This window comes from Canis lupus, chromosome 11, assembly GCF_003254725.2.
Source record: "Canis lupus dingo isolate Sandy chromosome 11, ASM325472v2, whole genome shotgun sequence".
Lineage (NCBI taxonomy): Eukaryota > Metazoa > Chordata > Mammalia > Carnivora > Canidae > Canis > Canis lupus.
In genome coordinates, this window is record NC_064253.1 from 49783644 (window position 1) to 49802729 (window position 19086).

The following is a 19086-nucleotide window of genomic DNA, read 5'->3' on the forward strand; positions in this document are numbered from 1 at the left end:
CAGGCCCCGCCCCTCGGACCAGGCCCCGCCCCTCGGACCAGGCCCCGCTCCCGCCCCGGGGCATTCCGCCACAGCCGCCCGGCCCCACCCACTCAACCGAGGCCCCGCCCCACTTATCTGGAGCCCCGCCCCGCGCCCTTCCCCGAGGCCACGCCCCCGATGACTGCCGGCCACCTCCGACCTCGCGAAGCGCTCCTTCCCCGGAAGGCCGCCCTGAAAACCCGGAAAAAGAGTCGGGAAGCTCCAATAGGCGCTTTGCGCCTGCGCATGCGGGGGCCGGAAGTCAAGGCGAGGGCGGAGGTGACTCTGCTTCCGTTTCTAGTTTTGCTCCAGTGTTTGGGTTTTCTTCGTGGCCGCCCAAGATGAACCGATTCTTCGGAAAAGCGAAACCCAAGGCTCCGCCGCCCAGCCTGACTGACTGCATTGGCACGGTGGGCACTTGACGCCACATAACTAGATTCTGGGACTCTTGACACTCCCGACCCCGCCCACCCTCGGTTCTGGCTCCTACTCCTCCATTCCGTTCCCGGTCCCGGACACCTCGGCCCTCTCCACCTCACCTTCGTGCCTGTTACCCAGGTCATTCCTGACGCCACAAACCAGGGACCCCTAACCCTACTTGCACCCAACCCCTTCTGAGGCCCGCTGCTCTTTCTTTTCTTACTCGCTCGCTCTTTCTACCCCAACCAGCCGTAGGCCCGCATCCTTCCCCCACTCTTTTATCCTCCATGTCTCTCCCACATCAGGATCCTCAACTTGATATCCTAGGTCAACGTATCCGTACTCCCATCCTGGATCTCAGTAACAGGAAATTCAGAACTCTGGCCCCTCACATTAAGCTACCACCCTGTCTCTAAGCGAATAGCATTAGATTTACAAAGCCCACTTCTCACACACCTCCTGGTTGAGCCCACAGCCTGACTAGTCTCTGATTGTAGGGGAATATCAGCTCAGCCCATTGATCCCCCAAGTTCTTTTCTGCTCAAGCACACTTGAAAGGATCCCTAGAACATGAGAATCGGAAGGGTGGAGTATAGTTTATAAAAGCCCCCCAGTGTTTCTGACTAGGAATCTCCCCCAGTTGGGAACCACTTTTCCACCCTTCTTTCCTCTCCTGCCCCTTCCCATGTAAGTGTATTGTCATAACTACCACTATTTCCTTAAGGTGGACAGCAGGGCAGAATCCATTGACAAGAAGATTTCTCGACTGGATGCTGAGCTCGTGAAGTATAAGGACCAGATCAAGAAGATGAGAGAGGGTCCAGCCAAGGTAAGGTAGGCGGCAGCTGCAGAAGGTGCTGCAAAAGCCTAGTTTGAGCACCTATGGAAGTAGGGCCCAGTGGTAGTCTGGTAAGGAGAAAACACGTGAGGGTGTATCCTTCAGGGAAGAGGGTTTGCAGCTTGATACGAGAGGAAGGCTGACATTAAGTCTGGTGGAGAGAACATGCTGACCACTCGTCCAGAAGCATGTCCATGGGAATTAATATATTCTGCTGAGAAGGTGGCAATCTCAGAACAGTGAGTGCCAGGCTGGTTAGCTTAGGTGGGTATAATAGACTGGTTAAGGAATGGCATGCTGGGAAAATTACTAAACTAGTCATCTGGAGACCAGGGTTCTATTAGTAACACCATCACTATCTACTAGACATGGCTGTCATAAAGTCTTAATATCTTATTTTCGTCTTCTATTAGGTAGAAATATAGATTACTATATTTAAGTTCATGGACTGTGGCTATAGAACTACTTTTTTCTCTGACTCTAACTCATTCACTACTTGAGCTAAGTTACCTAGCGTCACTGAACCTCAGTTCCCCCGTCTGTAAAATGGGCATAACATCTACTTTTAGTGTAAAGATTAAATGAGGTAATTCATATGACCTACATAGCACTGTGTCTGGTACATAGAAACGTTCATAAATAATAAATGTTAGATATTATGATCTATGAGATAATACCTGCTTTTCCTGGAACTTCACTGGAGAAGACAAAATACAATGATTTATGGAACAGTATAGAAAGGGAGGTGACAAAAGGCTCTTCTCAGCCATCTTAGTTGGATAGCATGGAATGAAGAGTGATCAGAGGCAGGAAAGCTCATCTGAACTTGGCATGAAAGCCTAAACCATAGTGACAATCATGAAAATGATAGGAAAGTAATCACTTTGCAAATTAGTTCTGAAAATCAGTAATGAAATGACTGCATGAAGAGACAGAGAGGAAATGTAAGGTTGATATAAAGATTCTTAACCTAGAGAAGTGTGAGATTAGTGGGACCATTGTTAATAATATTAATAAGAGCAGATTGAGGAGTTTGGACATGTTGAGTTTTATTGGATAGCCAAGTTGGCTTTGAGAGGATGTCCAAGTTGGGAATCTCCTTGAGGCAACTGGATATACAAATAGGCACTATTGGGGGTTGCCATGGGAAGAATATGTACTAAGAAAGGGGAATGCAGTACCCTGAGATGTGGGATGCAAAGAAAGAGATGAGCTGAGGCCTTAAAGACTATGTTTAGGGGGCAGCCCGCGTGGCTTAGCGGTTTAACATCGCCTTCAGCCCAGGGCATGATCCTGGAGACCCGGGATGGGGTCCCTTGTCAGGCTCCCTGCATGGGGCTTGCTTCTCCCTCTGCCTGTGTTCCCCCCGCCCCCCATCTCTCATAAATAAATAAATAAAATCTTAAAAAAAAAAAAAAAAAGACTATGCTTAGGAGGTGAAGAAGAGGCCAGGAGCCACTATGTCTACAACTTTGAAGAAGAGAATAAGTAGATATGTAAGTCTGAGGATATGGGAGATTTCTTTTACTATGTGTGTGTTTTCTACTTCTTTTCATTAAAATCTGTTTTTCTCCCCCAGAATATGGTCAAACAGAAAGCCTTGAGGGTTTTAAAGCAAAAGCGGATGTAAGTTATAAGTGTAACCTTTCTTCCAGCAGGTTTAACTAAAAGGGAAATGGTCTTTTATTCTTCAGTTTTTCATACTATTTTTATAAGCATTCTTGTTTAATTGCAAATTTCCTTTACATATCTGGTGAGCTGGGATTTTCTCTCCCTGCATGTTTAGCACTATCTGTTGCAGCACTATCCATCTAAACAGAACTTTTTGTTATGATAAAGATGTTCTTTTTTTTTTTTTTGATAAAGATGTTCTGTATCTGTACCATTCAGTACATCTGTACCATTAGCCAAATGTGGCTAGTGTGACTGAGGAAGTGTTAATTTTAACAATTTAAGTAGCCGTATGTGGCTAGTGGCTTCTGTATTGGGCTGCTCAATTCTATAGGGTTATCCCATATTTATTTAATTAGAGTATGCATTTCTGTTTGTCTGTAAAATTGAGAATCCTGAATACTTGGTTTCTCCCACCAGAATAGATTTAAGTGTCCTTAATTTATTTTCAGTGACTGTCTCAGTGTTTGAGCAGAAGCCAAATAGCATCTTTGTGCTTACTCTTGTGGGCTGTTCAGATGATGAGATCTTCTGCAGAGTTGCAGGGGTCAGATGTAAGCAGCTTATAAGGAATCAGAAAGGTTGTTGATATTTCTATTTTTATTTTTTAAATCCTTTTTTATCAGATACCACCTTCCTCCTTTTAAATTAGACAAAATTGGAAGAAGAAATTATAATGCCTTAAAGTGATGAGAGTAGATAGCACTGCAGTTTTTAAGTAACTTTTTTTTAGCAAAAGGAATGCATATTCATCATAGATGCTTGGAAAATACAATGAACAGAAGAAATCATTTATTTGGATTCCTACTACCAGAAATATCCATTTTTAGAATGCTGATTTCTTACAGTTTCTTATCTCTGCATGCACATGCACGGAATCTATGCATATAGCTTTTTAGAAGACAAATTATATTATGTATATATGGGTTGTCCTTTTCCACTTCACATTATATCATAAGCATTTCTCTCCTTTTATACATTCTTTGGAAACTTTATATTTTTTATTGAGGTGATTATAATTTCACCACCATTTGCCTGTACCATGAATTGACCAATTTTCAGTTAGATGGTTGCCAAATATTGTATAAAGACCATAATGACATAAGTCTTTGAGGTAGTATTATACTACCTCTATATCTTTGATATAGAACTTTATTTTAAAAAAACATTTTGAGCACCAGATATTACATCAGGCCAGATGAATTACCTAATTATGGATACAAGATTAGTAAAAAATAATACCTATCCTCAAGAAGTTCAGTCTACTGGAAAAACAGTTTAGTTTTATGTATGAAGAGCCTTAAAAATCGTCTTACCCTTTGCCCCAAGAATTCTACTTCTGGGAATTTATCATAGAAGTCATTTGAAACATCATAAAGACATATTATGGGTATGTAGTAATGTAGAAAACAGCAAAGGCTATAATCTTAAGTGCAAAATAGTCTCATAACTAAGAACAAAGACAAAGTATTGGAAGGGTACATCAAATGATATTTGTGCTAGAGTAATTAAATTGTTTTTGCCAATTTTTCTGTATACTTAATTTTTAAAAGTTTTTTTAAAGAAAATTCCTATTTAGTGTTAGAGATACTTTCTTCCTGAGGATTTCTATCTGGCTCACATTTACCATTCTTAATTGATTCTAAAAAGGTATGAGCAGCAGCGGGACAATCTTGCCCAACAGTCATTTAACATGGAACAAGCCAATTACACCATCCAGTCATTGAAGGACACCAAGACCACGGTATTTCCATAGCACCCTTTCCCATGATTTTATTATTTTACTCTTTTCTTCTTTTCCCATAGTATTTAAAAGACAATTTCACCAACACGGCCTTTTAAGACATTGTGCTCTCTCTTACCTTTTTTTAGGTTGATGCTATGAAACTGGGAGTAAAGGAAATGAAGAAAGCATATAAACAAGTGAAAATTGACCAGATTGAGGTGAGATATATACTAGTTTCTGCAAGTATGTACACTAGTTTTAGAAAGAATCCAAGTGAATGTGTACATGATGGAAAGAACACAGATGATGGATTGAATCTTGGGCTTGCCATTTACTAACAGGGTAACTTTGGGAAAGGGTACCAGATGTCTCTGTCTTCTTGTTAACGCAAGATCCTTTTTTTTTTTTTTTTTTAAGATTTTATTTATTTCTTCATAAGAGACAGAGAGAGAGAGAGAGGCAGAGACACAGGCAGAGGGAGAAGCAGGCTCCCTGTGGGGAGCCTGATGCGGGACTCAATCCCAGGACCCTGATCATGACCTGAGCTGAATGCAGACTCTTAACCTACTGAGCCACACAGGCATCCCTAACACAAGGATCCTAATGCCCTACCCAGTTATTGTGAGGATGAAATAAATGAGCTTGTGGATCTATGCACGTGATACCTGGCACATACTAGACACTCAGTAAATAAGCAGCCAGTTTCCTATTAGAGACTTATTTTTTTTTTCTATTAGAGACTTCTAACTAACTTAATGATTTTGAGTCTCTTTCCTCAATTGTAAAGTAGTGATGTTGCTACCCATCTCCTAGGATTGTCACAAGTGTTAGATGAGGATATATATGTCAGATGTTTAACACAGTTCCTGGAGTAGAGCTGGTTCGCTTTTCTAGTAATTCTCTTTAGATTTTTTTTTTTAAGAGTTTCTTTATTTCATGAGAGACACACAGAGAGGCAGAGACATAGGCAGAGGGAGGGGTAGCATGCTCCATGCAGGATCCCACTGTGGGACTTGATCCTGGAACTCCAAGATCATGTCCTGAGCCGAAGGCAGATGCTCAACCACTGAGCCACCCAGACATCCCTACATTTTTTAAATTCAATTTGCCAACATCTAGTATAATAACACCCAGTGCTCATCCTATCAAGTGCCCTCCTCAATGCTCATCACCCAGTTACCCGATCCCCCCATCCACTTGTTCACTGTTATATCCCATACCTTAAACAGTGCCTGGCCATAACTGGTGCTCAGAAAGTTTTTGATGGTTGATGAACAAATGAACAAGGAAAGTTAAAGTTGCTAAAGCAGTCTGCCTAATTCAAGCAGTATTTGTTGGTTGAGTACTTACTGTCTTCCTGGCATTTTACTGCTTCTGAAGAAGTATTCTCTGAGAGTGTGGATCTTTAGTACAAGTGAAGGCATTCCTCCCATCTTAGTTTTTTTCAAGCACCCCTCCTTGGACTGCCTGTGGCTGTCTTTCTTTCTTTTTTTTTTTTAAGAATTTATTTATTTATTCATAGAGATGCAGAGAGAGAGAGAGAGAGAGGCAGAGACACAGGCAGAGGGAGAAGCAGGCTCCATGCAGAGAGCCTAACTTGGGACTCGATCCAGGGTCTCCAGGATCACGCTCTGGGCTGCAGGCGGTGCTAAACCGCTGCGCCACCGGGGCTGCCCTGTGGCTGTCTTTCTAAACTTCCACCAGTCTTTGCTTACACGGAGTTCAGCTCAGTGACATCTTCCAGGACATTTACTGAGAAAATGTTCTGTGTATATTTGTCTTATTTGTACAATATTATTTGGTAATATAATGAAACTGAATTTTCATTCAGTTTGCTGATCCACCCAGGCATCCCAGTGTTTTCTTTTTTTAAAGTGTTTTTCGTTTTACTTTCTATCATCTTCACTTTTAAATGGAAAAACAGACCTCCAATTTGCAGGCCAAGAGGAGTTCTCAAATGTTTTCCGTTGCTCTAAAAATTCTGAAGGATAGGGACGCTTGGATGGCTCAGCCATTGAGTGTCTTCCTTTGACTCAGGGCGTGTTCCTGGAGTCTCAGGATCGAGTCCCACATCGGGCTTCCTGCATGGAGCCTGCTTCTCCTTCACTCTCTGTCTCTCTTTCTCTCTGTGTCTCTCATGAATAAATAATAAAATCTTAAAAAAACATAAAAATAAAATTTATGAAGGATAAATGGTGCCAGTTTGGACTTTCTGTTTTACCACCACTAATCTGTTCCCTTTCTGTGGAAATTTCAATCTGTGAAAAGCACGTTGATACTCTGCATAACCTTAACACAATGGAAAATATGTAGTGTTAAGTGCTTAGTGTTTTACAAATATTACAATAAAGCCGTAGAAAACCTTCTAAGGTATGGCTATTAACAATCTCATTTTACAGATTAGAAAATTATGGCTTAGAGACTTTATTTCTCACTAAGTAAGGCAAAATTAGAGCTTGCATATGTCTGATTCCAGAGTCTGTGCTCCTAACCATTATATTAGCTGTTTTATATTATGCTGTAGCACTTCTCAGATTGGTTTTACATTATGTCTGGCCTTGTAGTCTTCCAGTTAATCACAGGTAGATCATTCACAGATGACTTATGCTCTCAGTCAATTATTTTCACTAGCCTGGTTTTGGGTATCAAGCCTATCCCAATTCCATTTCTGTTTCTCCATCCAGGGTGGGCCTAGTACAACTTTTTGTACCACTCAGTTGTTTCCACTACTGTCCTTTTTTTTCCCTACACAGTGTAGTCAGTCTTTGGCTGACTTAAGATTAATTTGCTTGTCCCTATTACTTGCTTTTCTCCATAAACTAGAAAGATGTTGGTAGTGTAGATGCTGCTGGATTCATTGTTTTAGGTAAACTTTCTGTAATGACAAATTGCTGATGGGCATCTGTTCTTGCAGTAGGATTTTAGATTTCCATGAAGCACTTTATTTTTTTTTTTTTATGAAGCACTTTAAATTCAAATGCAAGATCACCAATTTAATTCTCTCTCTTTTTTTTTTTTTTTTTAAAGATTTCATTTATTTACTCATGAGAGACACAGAGAAAGAGGCAGAAACATAGGCAGAGGGAGAAAGGGAGAAGCAGGCTGCCTGCAGGGAGCCCGATACAGGACTTGATCCCAGAACCCTGGGATCACACCCTGAGCCAAAAGCAGATGCTCAACCACTGAGCCACCCAGGCGTCCCTAATCTTTTTTTTTAAGTTTATGTATATTTTTTGTAGTGATCTCTACACCTAGCGTGGGGCTCAAACCCACGACCCCAAGATCAAGACTTGCATGCTCTTCTGACTGAACTAGCCAGGCACCCCAATTTAATTCTTCTTTATTTTTGAATTTACATTTTACTGTCAAAAAGGAGGATTATGTGGGTCATTGGCATTCATAGTTATTGTTGGGGGGAATCTTCAGTTTTGTGATTTCTAAATAATTCATTAAGCTCTCTCATATTTTTAATTGGAAGGGGTTTTCAGGAGTTCAAACCTGTCCTTTTAAGGAGCATCTGCTCAGTGGCTGGCTAAAAAGAGTCTCTAGGTGAGGACTAGTTATGGTAAGGGAAGGAAACCAATAGTTGTTGAGAACTGGTATGTACTTAGCATTTTACATACATTACCTTTTTAAAAATTCCTGTTTCTAAGATTCAGAGGAGAAAGTAGAGTGGGGAATAGTTAGAGGAAAAATAGTAAGAAATGAATGAAAGCTGTCATGTATATTTCTATAAGGACTTACAAGACCAACTAGAAGATATGATGGAAGATGCCAATGAAATCCAAGAAGCACTGAGCCGTAGTTATGGCACCCCAGAATTAGATGAAGATGACCTAGAAGCAGGTATGTTGTGGGAAAAGCAATTAGGAAAAAAAAGGTTTAGAGTCTGAAAGGAGTAACTTCTTGGGACCTTCTCCCAAATGCTTGGGTTCTGTGAGAGTTAGTTTATGGTACAGCTTCTGGGCAAAGAGCTTGTGAGGCAGGCATGTCAGATTTGCATGCTCCACTGACTCAGGGAAGGTCAAGCTACAGATGGAAGTCGGGGCAAAGGTGTCTGCTCACCTAGTACTTGGTATCTAAATACTACCCTTCCATGCCATTTTCCTTTGGATTTTGTTCTCCCTGTTTTTGAGTCTTCTCCCTCAGAACAGCAAAGCAGATCAAGAAACAGTCACTGGCAAATACTTAGTGTACATCTACCATATGCCAGGTACTGTGTTAGGTGCTGGGGGTTCAACATTAAAGAAAGCTAATATGGTCCCTGCATTCATGAAGTTTCTCTAGCCAGAGAAAGAAACTGCTTGTTTCAAGCAATCAATTACAAGAGCACAAACTATTGGGAAGGAGAAGTATGGGGTACTATGGAGCACATGGCTAGAGAATTTAACCTAGTTGGGAGTGGAGACAGGCATGGATCCTGAAGGATGAGTAGAGCTTAGCAGGAAAAAAAATGGGAGGGGTTGTTGAATGGCCTTAGGAAGAGGAATCTCCCCAAAGAGAACAAAAACACTGATTTGAAAAAATACATATGCTCCTATGTTTATTGCAGCTTTGTTTTTAATAGCCAAAATATGGAAGCCGCCCAAGTATCTATCCATAGATGAAATGATAAAGAAGGTGTAGATATACACAGTGGAATATTACTTAGCCATAAAAAAGAATGAAATCTTGCCATTTGCAACAACATGGAGTCCAACATGGTTGGATCTAGAGGTTATAATCCTAAGTGAAATAAGTCCGACAGAGAAAGACAAAAACCATATGATTTCACTTATATGTAAAATTTAAGAAACAAACAAAAAGAGAAACAAAAAATCAGACTTTTTTTTTTTTTAAATCAGACTCAACTATAGAGAACAAACTGGCTAGAGGAGAGGTGGGTAGAGGATGGGAGAAATAAGTGAAGGGGATTAATAGTACACTGGTCTGTAATGAGCACTGAATAATGTATGGAATTGTTGAATCACTGTATTGTATACCTGAAACTAATATAACAATTAATTATACTGGAATTTTAAAAATACATAAAAGTCTTAAAAAAAAATAGTGGCTGAGACAAAAGGTGGTAGTAGTGGAAAAAGAGAAGTGGATATGGAAGAGGGGAGGTCAAGGATGTCTATCAATGTCTAGCGTGAGTAACTAGGTAGGTGACAGAACCACCTCACACTGGATTTGTCACATGATTCCTTTGTCTCAGTTGTTCTCCTCTTCCCTCCCTCCCTCCTCTTCTTCTTCCCTTCTTCTTCTCCTTCTCTCTCTCTCACTTCGTCTCTTCCCCCCCACCCCTGTTCCTTCTCTCTCCCCATTCTGTTTTTGCCTAGAACCTTATATTTTATTCCCATTAATTTGTTTCCTATCCTGAATTTCCCCTGATAAATCTCTACCTGTCATTCTTCTTGGTCACTTCCAGCCCACTTTACCATAGACTTATTTTTTTTAAGGTTTTTTTTTTTAATTTTTATTTATTTATGATAGTCACAGAGAGAGAGAGAGAGGCAGAGACATAGGCAGAGGGAGAAGCAGGCTCCATGCACCGGGAGCCCGACGTGGGATTCGATTCCGGGTCTCCAGGATCGCGCCCTGGGCCAAAGGCAGGCGTAAACCGCTGCGCCACCCAGGGATCCCTTTTTTAAAGGTTTTATTTATTCATTCATAAGAGACACAGAGAGAGAGAGAGAGAGAGAGAGAGGCACAGACACAGGCAGAGAGAGAAGCAGGCTCCATGCAGGAGCCTGATGTGGGACTCCAGGATCATGACCTGAACCAAAGGCAGACGCTCAACTGCTGAGCCACCCTGGTGCCCCAATTGTAGTGAAATGCTGACTGTTTCGATCTCAGAGTTGGATGCACTGGGTGATGAGCTTCTGGCTGACGAAGACAGTTCTTACTTGGATGAAGCAGCATCTGCACCTGCAATTCCAGAAGGCGTTCCCACTGACACAAAGAATAAGGTGAAAGCTTTTTTTTCTTTCTGTAAGCTATGCCAAATGGTAAAGGTTTTATGCCGGATCACCAATTTGGGAATCTTAATTTAGAACAAGGAAAGACTGTCTCAGTCATTATTTGGAGACCCTTTGCATTGGACTGTGGACAGATCATGCCCATTAGTGTCACTGATGCCCAGGAGTGTTTTTGTACATTAACAATTTGTATAATATACATAATTACCCTTGTGAGTTTTGCACTGGGTTCCACTTAGAGATTTTAGACAGCATTTCCTGGAAAAGTATCACTAACACATACATGAACCATGCCAGGCAGCAGCATGACAAAGTTTTATCTTTCATACTCATTGCTTAATTGTAGTGTGGATTTCTTACATAAAGATTAATAATTTAGGTATAAAACTTAGTGTAGGAAGATTCTCATTTAACAAGGTAAAGAATCAGGACACCTAGGTTTAAGTCTCAGCCCTGCCACTAATTGTCTTTGAGACCTTGGCAAATCACTTAACTGTTTTGAACTTTTCTGTTCCTTACATCTCTAAAATGCAGATGATTATAAGTATCTCACATAGTTGTGTAGACCAAGTTAGATCTTGTATGTAAAAGGACTTTGTAAGGGCATGTGATGTAATGAGCACTGGGTATTATATAAGACTGATGAATCACTGACCTTGACCTCTGAAAATAATAGTACGTGATATGTTAATTAAATTAACAGTTTAAATTTTTTAAATTTAAGTTTAAATTTTTTAAAGATACGTAAAAGAGAGTTTAAATTTTTTAAAGATACGTAAAAGAGAGAGAGACTTTCTGAACTGAAAGCCCTGTCCAAAGCTGCATGGTTGTCATTATTAGAAACAGATAAAATTCTGTTACTTATGAAATTCTGTCCACTCCATCTTAGTTCCTGATATGTCATTTTTTTCTATTGCCATTTATCCTGTTTCCCTTATCTCCCAACATGTACACTGAATGCGCAGAATCCTTGAGTAAGAGCCAGTCTCTGCTCTGCCTTTATTCTTGTATGACTTAGAGCCAATTAAAAAAATATATTTCTTTTAAAAAGAAAGAGTCGGGGATGGGTGTTGCAGAAGCGGGGATTCCTCAAGCAGACTTCCCCCTCCGTGCAGAGCTTGATTCAGGGCTTAGTCTCATGACCTGCGTCAAAACCAAGAGTCAGATGCTCAACCAACGGAGCCACCCAGGTCACCCAACTTGGAGCAAGTTAGATATTCTTGTTTTCTCTCTGAAGCTTGCCAGTTTTTCCCACCTATGAAATGTGAGGAGTAAAAGGTGGGGAGTAGCTAATTTCTCCAAATGTGCATCTTCCTCCACTTTACCCCTCTTACTTCATGAGTCCAGAGTAATCTTACCTTTCTCAACTGCTCATTCCACCCCACCCCATCCCTGCCTCTGACCATGTCAAGGTTCCAGGCACGTGGGTTGCTTTTTCTCAGCACACCTGAAATAATTTTTATTAATGCTACCTACCACGACTCACCTTTTTAAATACCCTGTAGCATCTGTGTTTCTATCTTCTATTTTCTGCTTTAAGAAGATCACAGATTCCTGAGTTAACCGTGCCATTGAGGTGTGGTTTCTTAATTGACAGTGGTCTCACTGCCCATAAGTTTGTAGTAAAGTACGATATAGAAGTAACTGTCTATCTTAGGGCACTGCTTCTTTAAGGATTGGGAAGCTACAAAAGGTAGTGGTTCACTTTAGGAATCAGAGTGAAAATGAATCTGGAGAAAAGGACGAACTCCTTAGCCTTTCCTGCCAGACCTTCCCTGTGCCCTTCCCCTTCGTAGGTTTTACTCTTAAACTATTTCTCTTCCTCTACCCTACAGACAGCCACCCCACCCGTTTTGAGCATTTCCAGTCTTTTCTTGGTTTATCACTTCCCCCTTTACCTTTCATGAAAATGCTTTCTCATCTCAGGGAGAGTTTGGTGTTCATTGGTTAAACACTCAGAAATGAGTTTTGACTACTAAATATTTGTAATCATTTATGTTATCAATTGAAAACCAGTGGTACTGAACTTTGCTTTCTTTTCACAGGATGGAGTCCTGGTGGATGAATTTGGATTGCCACAGATCCCTGCTTCATAGACTTGCATCATTCAAGTACATCGTGTAAAATAAACACATTATGTAGGAAATATTTATCTTTCCAAATTTACCATAACAGAGTTAGGTTTCTTTCCTTTCTCCAAAGGAAAGTTTAATTACATTACTCTTTTATTTTTTTCCGTTAAGAGATTCATTGTTTGGGGGATGCTTTCTTCATACTAAATTTTTATTTCCTTTCTCTTATGAAAGACTAACTTACTTAAAAGTGTCAGTGGCTATTTATGACTTGTTTTCATTTATTAATAATAATTTGAAATAAAACCAAGGAAATTGAATCTTTCAATTCTAAAATAGCGTAACTCCACAGTCTCATATTGACCTGACATTGGTAAGAAAAAGATGAGATTATTGGGACTATTCATACTATGATTCAAAACCATTTTCTATTGTGGTATTATAGGTTGGTTAAAGTGATAGCCTTTTTTGATGGGTTTTATTGTGTCTTGTGAGTAAATCATTACTATGTCTGATATTGGAATGGAATTTATCACTACTGTATCATGAGTGGATATTTTGATTCTGTGGTTCCCTCAGTATTACAGCCTGACTTGTAATCAATAATGACTATTTCTTGATATTTAATGTATAGGACATTTATTTATACTCAATAAATATTTTTCAAAAGGATATAATTTTAATAATATCACTTCAGCCTAAAGCTTCTGGTACAGAAAAAACAATATAAGTTTAATGTTGATTTGCCTCAAAACTTTACTGCAGAAATGAAATATAACTGCTAGCATCAGAGGAAAGAACAAAGAACAATCCAGGCCTGGGCCCTGGTCTACCATCTAATAACTAAGCAGCATACTCACTTTGCTAAACTTCTATTTCCTTATTAGTACAATCATGCTTATCTTACAGGCTTTTGCAAGGAATAATTGAGGTAATGAGTATAGTTGACTCTTAAATACAGGTTTGAACACAATCCACTCTTATGTGGATTTTTTACGGTACAGTATTGTAAATGTTTTTTTTCTTCTTTATGATTTTCTTAACAACATTTTCTCTTCCCTAGCCTACCTTATTGTTTGTTTGTTTGTTTGTTTGTTTTAAAGATTTTATTTATTTATTCATGAGAGACACAGAGGGAGAGGCAGAGACAAAGGCAGAGAGAGAAGCAGGCTCCATACAGGGAGCCCCATATGGGACTCAGTCCTGGGACTCCAGGACCATGCCCTGGGCTGAAGGCAGGAGCTAAACTGCTGAGCCACCCAGGGATTCCCTCTAGCCTACTTTATTGTAAGAATACAATACATAATACATGTAACATACAAAATATGTGGTGGTGTTTATGTTATTGGTAAGGGTCTTGGTCAACAGTAGGCTATTAGTTAAGTTTGAGGAGAGTTAAACGTTCTATGCAGATTTTCGACTGTGCCCTATTCCCCACATTGTTCAAAGGTTAACTGTACTTTGCAACTTGCTATTCTCATATGAGGGCTGTTAACAACAACAAAAATAGCGACTTCATCCTTTTCTACAGCCAGTCCAAACTCCTGCTCAATTTCAGGGTCTTTAATGATCCATTAATGGCAACTAATCTCATCCTCTCAAGAAGTCTTCCTATGGGAGCAAACATTGTACTATTCATCATTACCTTCTTGAAACCTTGCTTGGCTTCTCTACAGTTTCTCATTCAGCTCTTTAAATACTTCTTCCATTATAGTTTCAACCTTGGATTTGAGATATATCACAAGGTATATCCTTGGGACACCTGGGTGGCTCCGTGGTTCAGCATCTGCCTTTGCCTCAGGTCGTGATCCCAGGATCGAGTCTCACATCAGGCTCCCTACAGGGAGCCTGCTTCTCCCTCTGCCTATGTCTCAACCTCTCTCTCTCCCTGTCTCTCATGAATAAATAAATAAAATCTTTTAAAAAAATCTGACATCCAAATTAAGTTTATTGTCTTGGGATTCACTCTCAGCAAACATTCCTGCTCTGTTTCTTATCTTGCCAATGTTACCAGTGTCCCATATACCACCAGTTTTAATGGGTGATATTTAGTCCTCCAACTACACCTCTTTAGTACATTGGATACTAGTGAGTCATTCTAACAAAATTTCTACTCCTTTGTTTTTGTGACAATGTATGGGTTTTCCTGTTCTTCTGACTATTGCCTCTAAAACTCCTTTCTGAAATCCTCATCTCTCCAACTCTAATGTTAGTTATTCCTCAGGATTCTAACTTTAATCCACCATACTTCTTTCTCTGATCACTTATTTATTTATTTATTTATTTATTTATTTATTTATTTATTTATTTTTTGATCACTTATATTTACTGAGCTCAGCTATTCTCATGGCATTAACTGCTGACTTCTAAATCAGTACTTCTGTTCCAGATCTTGTCCCTGAGTTTCAGAATCTCTTCAAGTGCAGCTGTTTGCCTAGCATTATTTGAATGTCCTTGAAGCCAACAAACACTTCATATTCAAGTTGTCAAGACAACCATTACCTTTCCCTCAGACCTGAATCTTTTCCTGTTTTCCCAGCCTCATTCAGGTGATAGAACCATTATCCTCCATCTTTTAAAACAGAAAGCTCTTGAGCTATTCTTGATGCCTACATTTTGCCTCACCCTACACATTGAATTAATCATCAAACCCTTCTTTTAACCCCAAGTGTTTCTTAACTCCAACCCCTCCTCTCCTTTCTTTTTTCAACTCTCCTTAACCTAGACATCTATCCCATAGTCTTTTGGAATTAATGACTTGCTTTCTCTTGATGCATAGTTTCAGTTCCTCAAGTCCATTCATCACATACAGCTATATTTATCTTTTTAAAATACAAATCTGACCTGGTCACTACTTAAAGTCTTTCATGATTTCCTTTTTTTTTTTTTTTTTTTTTTCTTTCATGATTTCCTGACACCTCCAGCAAGACATACAAAGCTGCTTGTGACTTGGCCACTGCCTCTCTATATTGGTTTATTGCTTAGTCTTTTCAGAACAACATTCTCTGGGATGCCTGGCTGGCTTAGTTGGTAGAGCACGTGACTCTTGATCTTGGAGTTGTAAGTTTCAGCCCATGTTTGATGTAGAGATTACTTTAAAAATAAAATCTTGGGGGAACCCTGGGTGGTGCAGCGGGTTTAGTGCCTGCCTTTGGCGCAGGGCGCGATCCTGGAGATCCAGGATCGAATCCCACGTCGGGCTCCCGGTGCATGGAGCCTGCTTCTTCCTCTGCCTATGTCTCTGCCTCTCTCTCTCTCTCTGTGACTATCATAATTAATAAATAAATAAATAAATAAATAAATAAATAAATAAATAAATAAATAAAATAAAATCTTGGGCAGCACCAGTGGCACAGCGGTTTAACACTGCCTGCAGCCCAGGGCGTGATCCTGGAGACCCTGGATTGAGTCCCATGTCAGGCTCTCTGCATGGAGCCTGCTTCTCCCTCTGCCTGTGTCTCTGCCTCTCTCTCTCTGTGTCTCTATGAATAAATAAATAAAATCTAAAAAAAATAAATAAATAAATAAAAATAAAATCTTTAAGGGGATCCCTGGGTGGCTCAGCAGTTTGGTGCCTGCCTTTGGCCCAGGGCTTGATCCTGGAGTCCTGGGATCGAGTCCCACATTGGACTCCTTGCATGGAGCCTGCTTCTCCCTCTGCCTGTGTCTCTGCCTCTCTCTCTCTCTCTCTCTCTCTGTGTGTGTGAGAGAACAAATGAATAAATGAATAAAATCTTTAAAAAATAAAATTAAAAAAAATATATATATATATATATTTTTTAAAAGAACAGAGGTGCCTGAGTAGCTCAGTCAGTTGGGCATCCAACTCTTGATTTCGGCTCCATTCATGATCTCAGGGTGGCGAGATTAAGCCCCATGTCGAGCTCCATGCTCAGTGAGCATCTACTTGGATGTTCTCTCCCTCTGCTACTCCCCCCATTTATGTGTGCTATTTCCTTCTCTCTCTCTCAAATGAATAATTTTTTTAAAAGAACATTCTTAAAAAAAATAAAAATAAAAAAACATTCTCTTTAAAAAAAAGATGGAGAAATTTTAAGTTTTTATTTATTTCTTTTTTTTTTAAATTTTTTTATTTCTTCATTAAAGTAATCTCTGTACCCAATGTGGGGCTCAAACTCATGATTCCAAGATCAAGAGTTGCATGTTCTGGGCAGCTCCGGTGGCTCAGTGGTTTAGCGCCACCTTCCGTCCAGGGCATGATCCTGGAGACCTGGGGTTGAGTCCCATGTTGGGCTCTCTGCATGGAGCCTGCTCCTCCCTCTGCCTGTGTCTCTGCCTCTCTCTCTCTCTCTCTCTCTCAGGAATAAATAAATAAAATCTTAAAAAAAAAAAGAGTTGCATGTTCTTCCAACTGAGCCAGCCAGGCATCCCAACAATCTCTTTCTTTTACAGAACTGCCTCCCAATAGAACTGTGATTATTTCAGAAATATCAATTAGAGTAGCCCTACCCTTACTCTTCTGAGCTATCGGAGTGGGCTTGTGACCAGGCTATGCCTGTTGAAGTTCTTTCCTCGAATTTTCTAAATGGAAACTTCGGGGAAATACTTTCTTCCCCCACCACCCAAATTCTTTGTCAGTATGAGAAGTTAAGGTATTGAGGCCAGAGAGGATACAAGATGAGAGGCCAAATGAAAATCCTCATGGCACCGAGGCCTGACTTCCCACCCTTGAGATTCCCAGAGTGCTCCACGGCCCAGCAACTCTTCCTTTAAATCTGTGTACTTTCTGAGGATTCTGCCAGCAAACTCCCTTTTCTGCTTAAACTAGTTGGAATTGGGTTCCTGTCAGCTGCCAAAAAAGGCCCCAAGCCTTTCTCTGTCCTCTGTCCCACTTTGCAATGTTATGCTATAATAATTGCTTCTAGTACCTCCACTTCCACCATAAAGTCATGATTCCCTGCTTCTAACCATACCTTTCCCTGGAGATTCCTTAACACCTTTATCATTCTGCTAATTCTTGCTGTACTTGGAAAGGACCAAAAGCCAGGTCTTGGTCTGTGTCCATCTTAGTGAATTTAATGTTAGGAGTATCCCCCATTATTATTTTTATTTTTTAAAAGATTTTATTTATTTATTCATGAGAGACACAGAGAGGCAGAGACACAGAAAGAGGGAGGAGAAGCAGGCTCCACGCATGAAGCCCGATGCAGGACTCGATCCCGGAACTCCAGGATCATGCCCTGTGCCAAAGGCAGACACTCAACTGCTGAGCCACCCAGGTGCCCCCATCTTAGTGAATTTTTTTAATTCTTTCTTTTCCCTAAAGATTTTATTTATTTATTCATGAGAGACACAGAGAGAGAGGCAGAGACACAGGCAGAGGGAGAAGCAGACTCCACGCAGGGAGCCTGATGTGGGACTTGATCCTGGGTCTCCAGGATCACGCCCCGAGCCAAAGGCAGATGCTCAACCACCAAGCCACCCAGGCGTCTCCATCTTAGTGAATTTAAGTGGAGAAGAGGAGTCCTGTGGTAGAGTCAGTCCCAGGCACAGCATAGTCTCTGACGATTTCTCCTGTAGCTGCCACCAGTCAGCATCTCTGAAGCAGAATTGAGTGCAGGTGGTCTCCTTCAGTTGTAATCTGTCAGCCCTGGCACTTTAGCAAGGGTGGAAGAAATTGGAATGATCCAATAAGAGAGTAAAAGTTTGGCACTTCAACCTCTTTTCATATTTCATAGCTTTCCTTTTATATTTTCCTATCCTTGTAGATTCTAATATAATAGATCTGAATATGGTGTGAGCAGTTGGATTTTTAAAAGCTCCCAGGTTGGGACACATGGGTGGCTCAGTGGTTGAGTGTCTGCCTTTGGCTCAGGTCATGCTCCCAGGTCTAGAGTCCTGCATCAGGCTCCCTGGTGGGAGCCTGCTTCTTCCTCTGCCTATTTCTCTCCTTTCTGTGTGTCTCTCATGGATAAATAAATAAAATCTTTTTTAAAAAAAGATCTAAAAATAATAAATAAAAGCTCCCAGGTAGTTTTTGTTTGTAGCCAGGATTCAGAAGCACTGCCCTAGGATGCCAGATCAGTCTGACTCCGTTTTCATGGACAAGCAGCCTGGGCTGTTGCCATCAATTTTTGCAGTGGAGAGCTAGGCGATGATTGCTCTAAGGCAGTTTTCATCCAGAGAATGAGGGATTCCCTCCTCTTCTATTTTTAGGGATAGTTTATAAAGGATTGGTGTCAATTCTTTGAATATATGGTAGAATTCCCTAGTGAAGCCATCTAGGCCTGGGCTTTGTGGTAAATTTTATTATTATTAATTAAATATCTTGACTTGTAGGACACCCAGGTGGCTCAGCAGTTGGGCACCTGCCTTCAGCTCAGGGCGTGATCCCAGGTCTGGGATCGAGTCCCG

At 40.5% G+C, this 19086-nt stretch overlaps 1 protein-coding gene across 1 annotated transcript; it reads left to right on the plus strand.

The window, feature by feature from the left end:
- Positions 1-151: 151 nt before the first annotated feature.
- CHMP5 (charged multivesicular body protein 5) lies at positions 152-13388 on the plus strand. The gene is made up of 8 exons (XM_025432188.3): positions 152-431; positions 1166-1270; positions 2859-2905; positions 4601-4694; positions 4823-4894; positions 8414-8522; positions 10518-10630; positions 12685-13388. The coding sequence occupies exons 1-8, from the start codon at positions 363-365 to the stop codon at positions 12733-12735; spliced, it is 660 nt and encodes a 219-aa protein (XP_025287973.1). The 5' UTR covers positions 152-362; the 3' UTR covers positions 12736-13388.
- The last annotated feature ends 5698 nt before the right edge of the window (positions 13389-19086 follow it).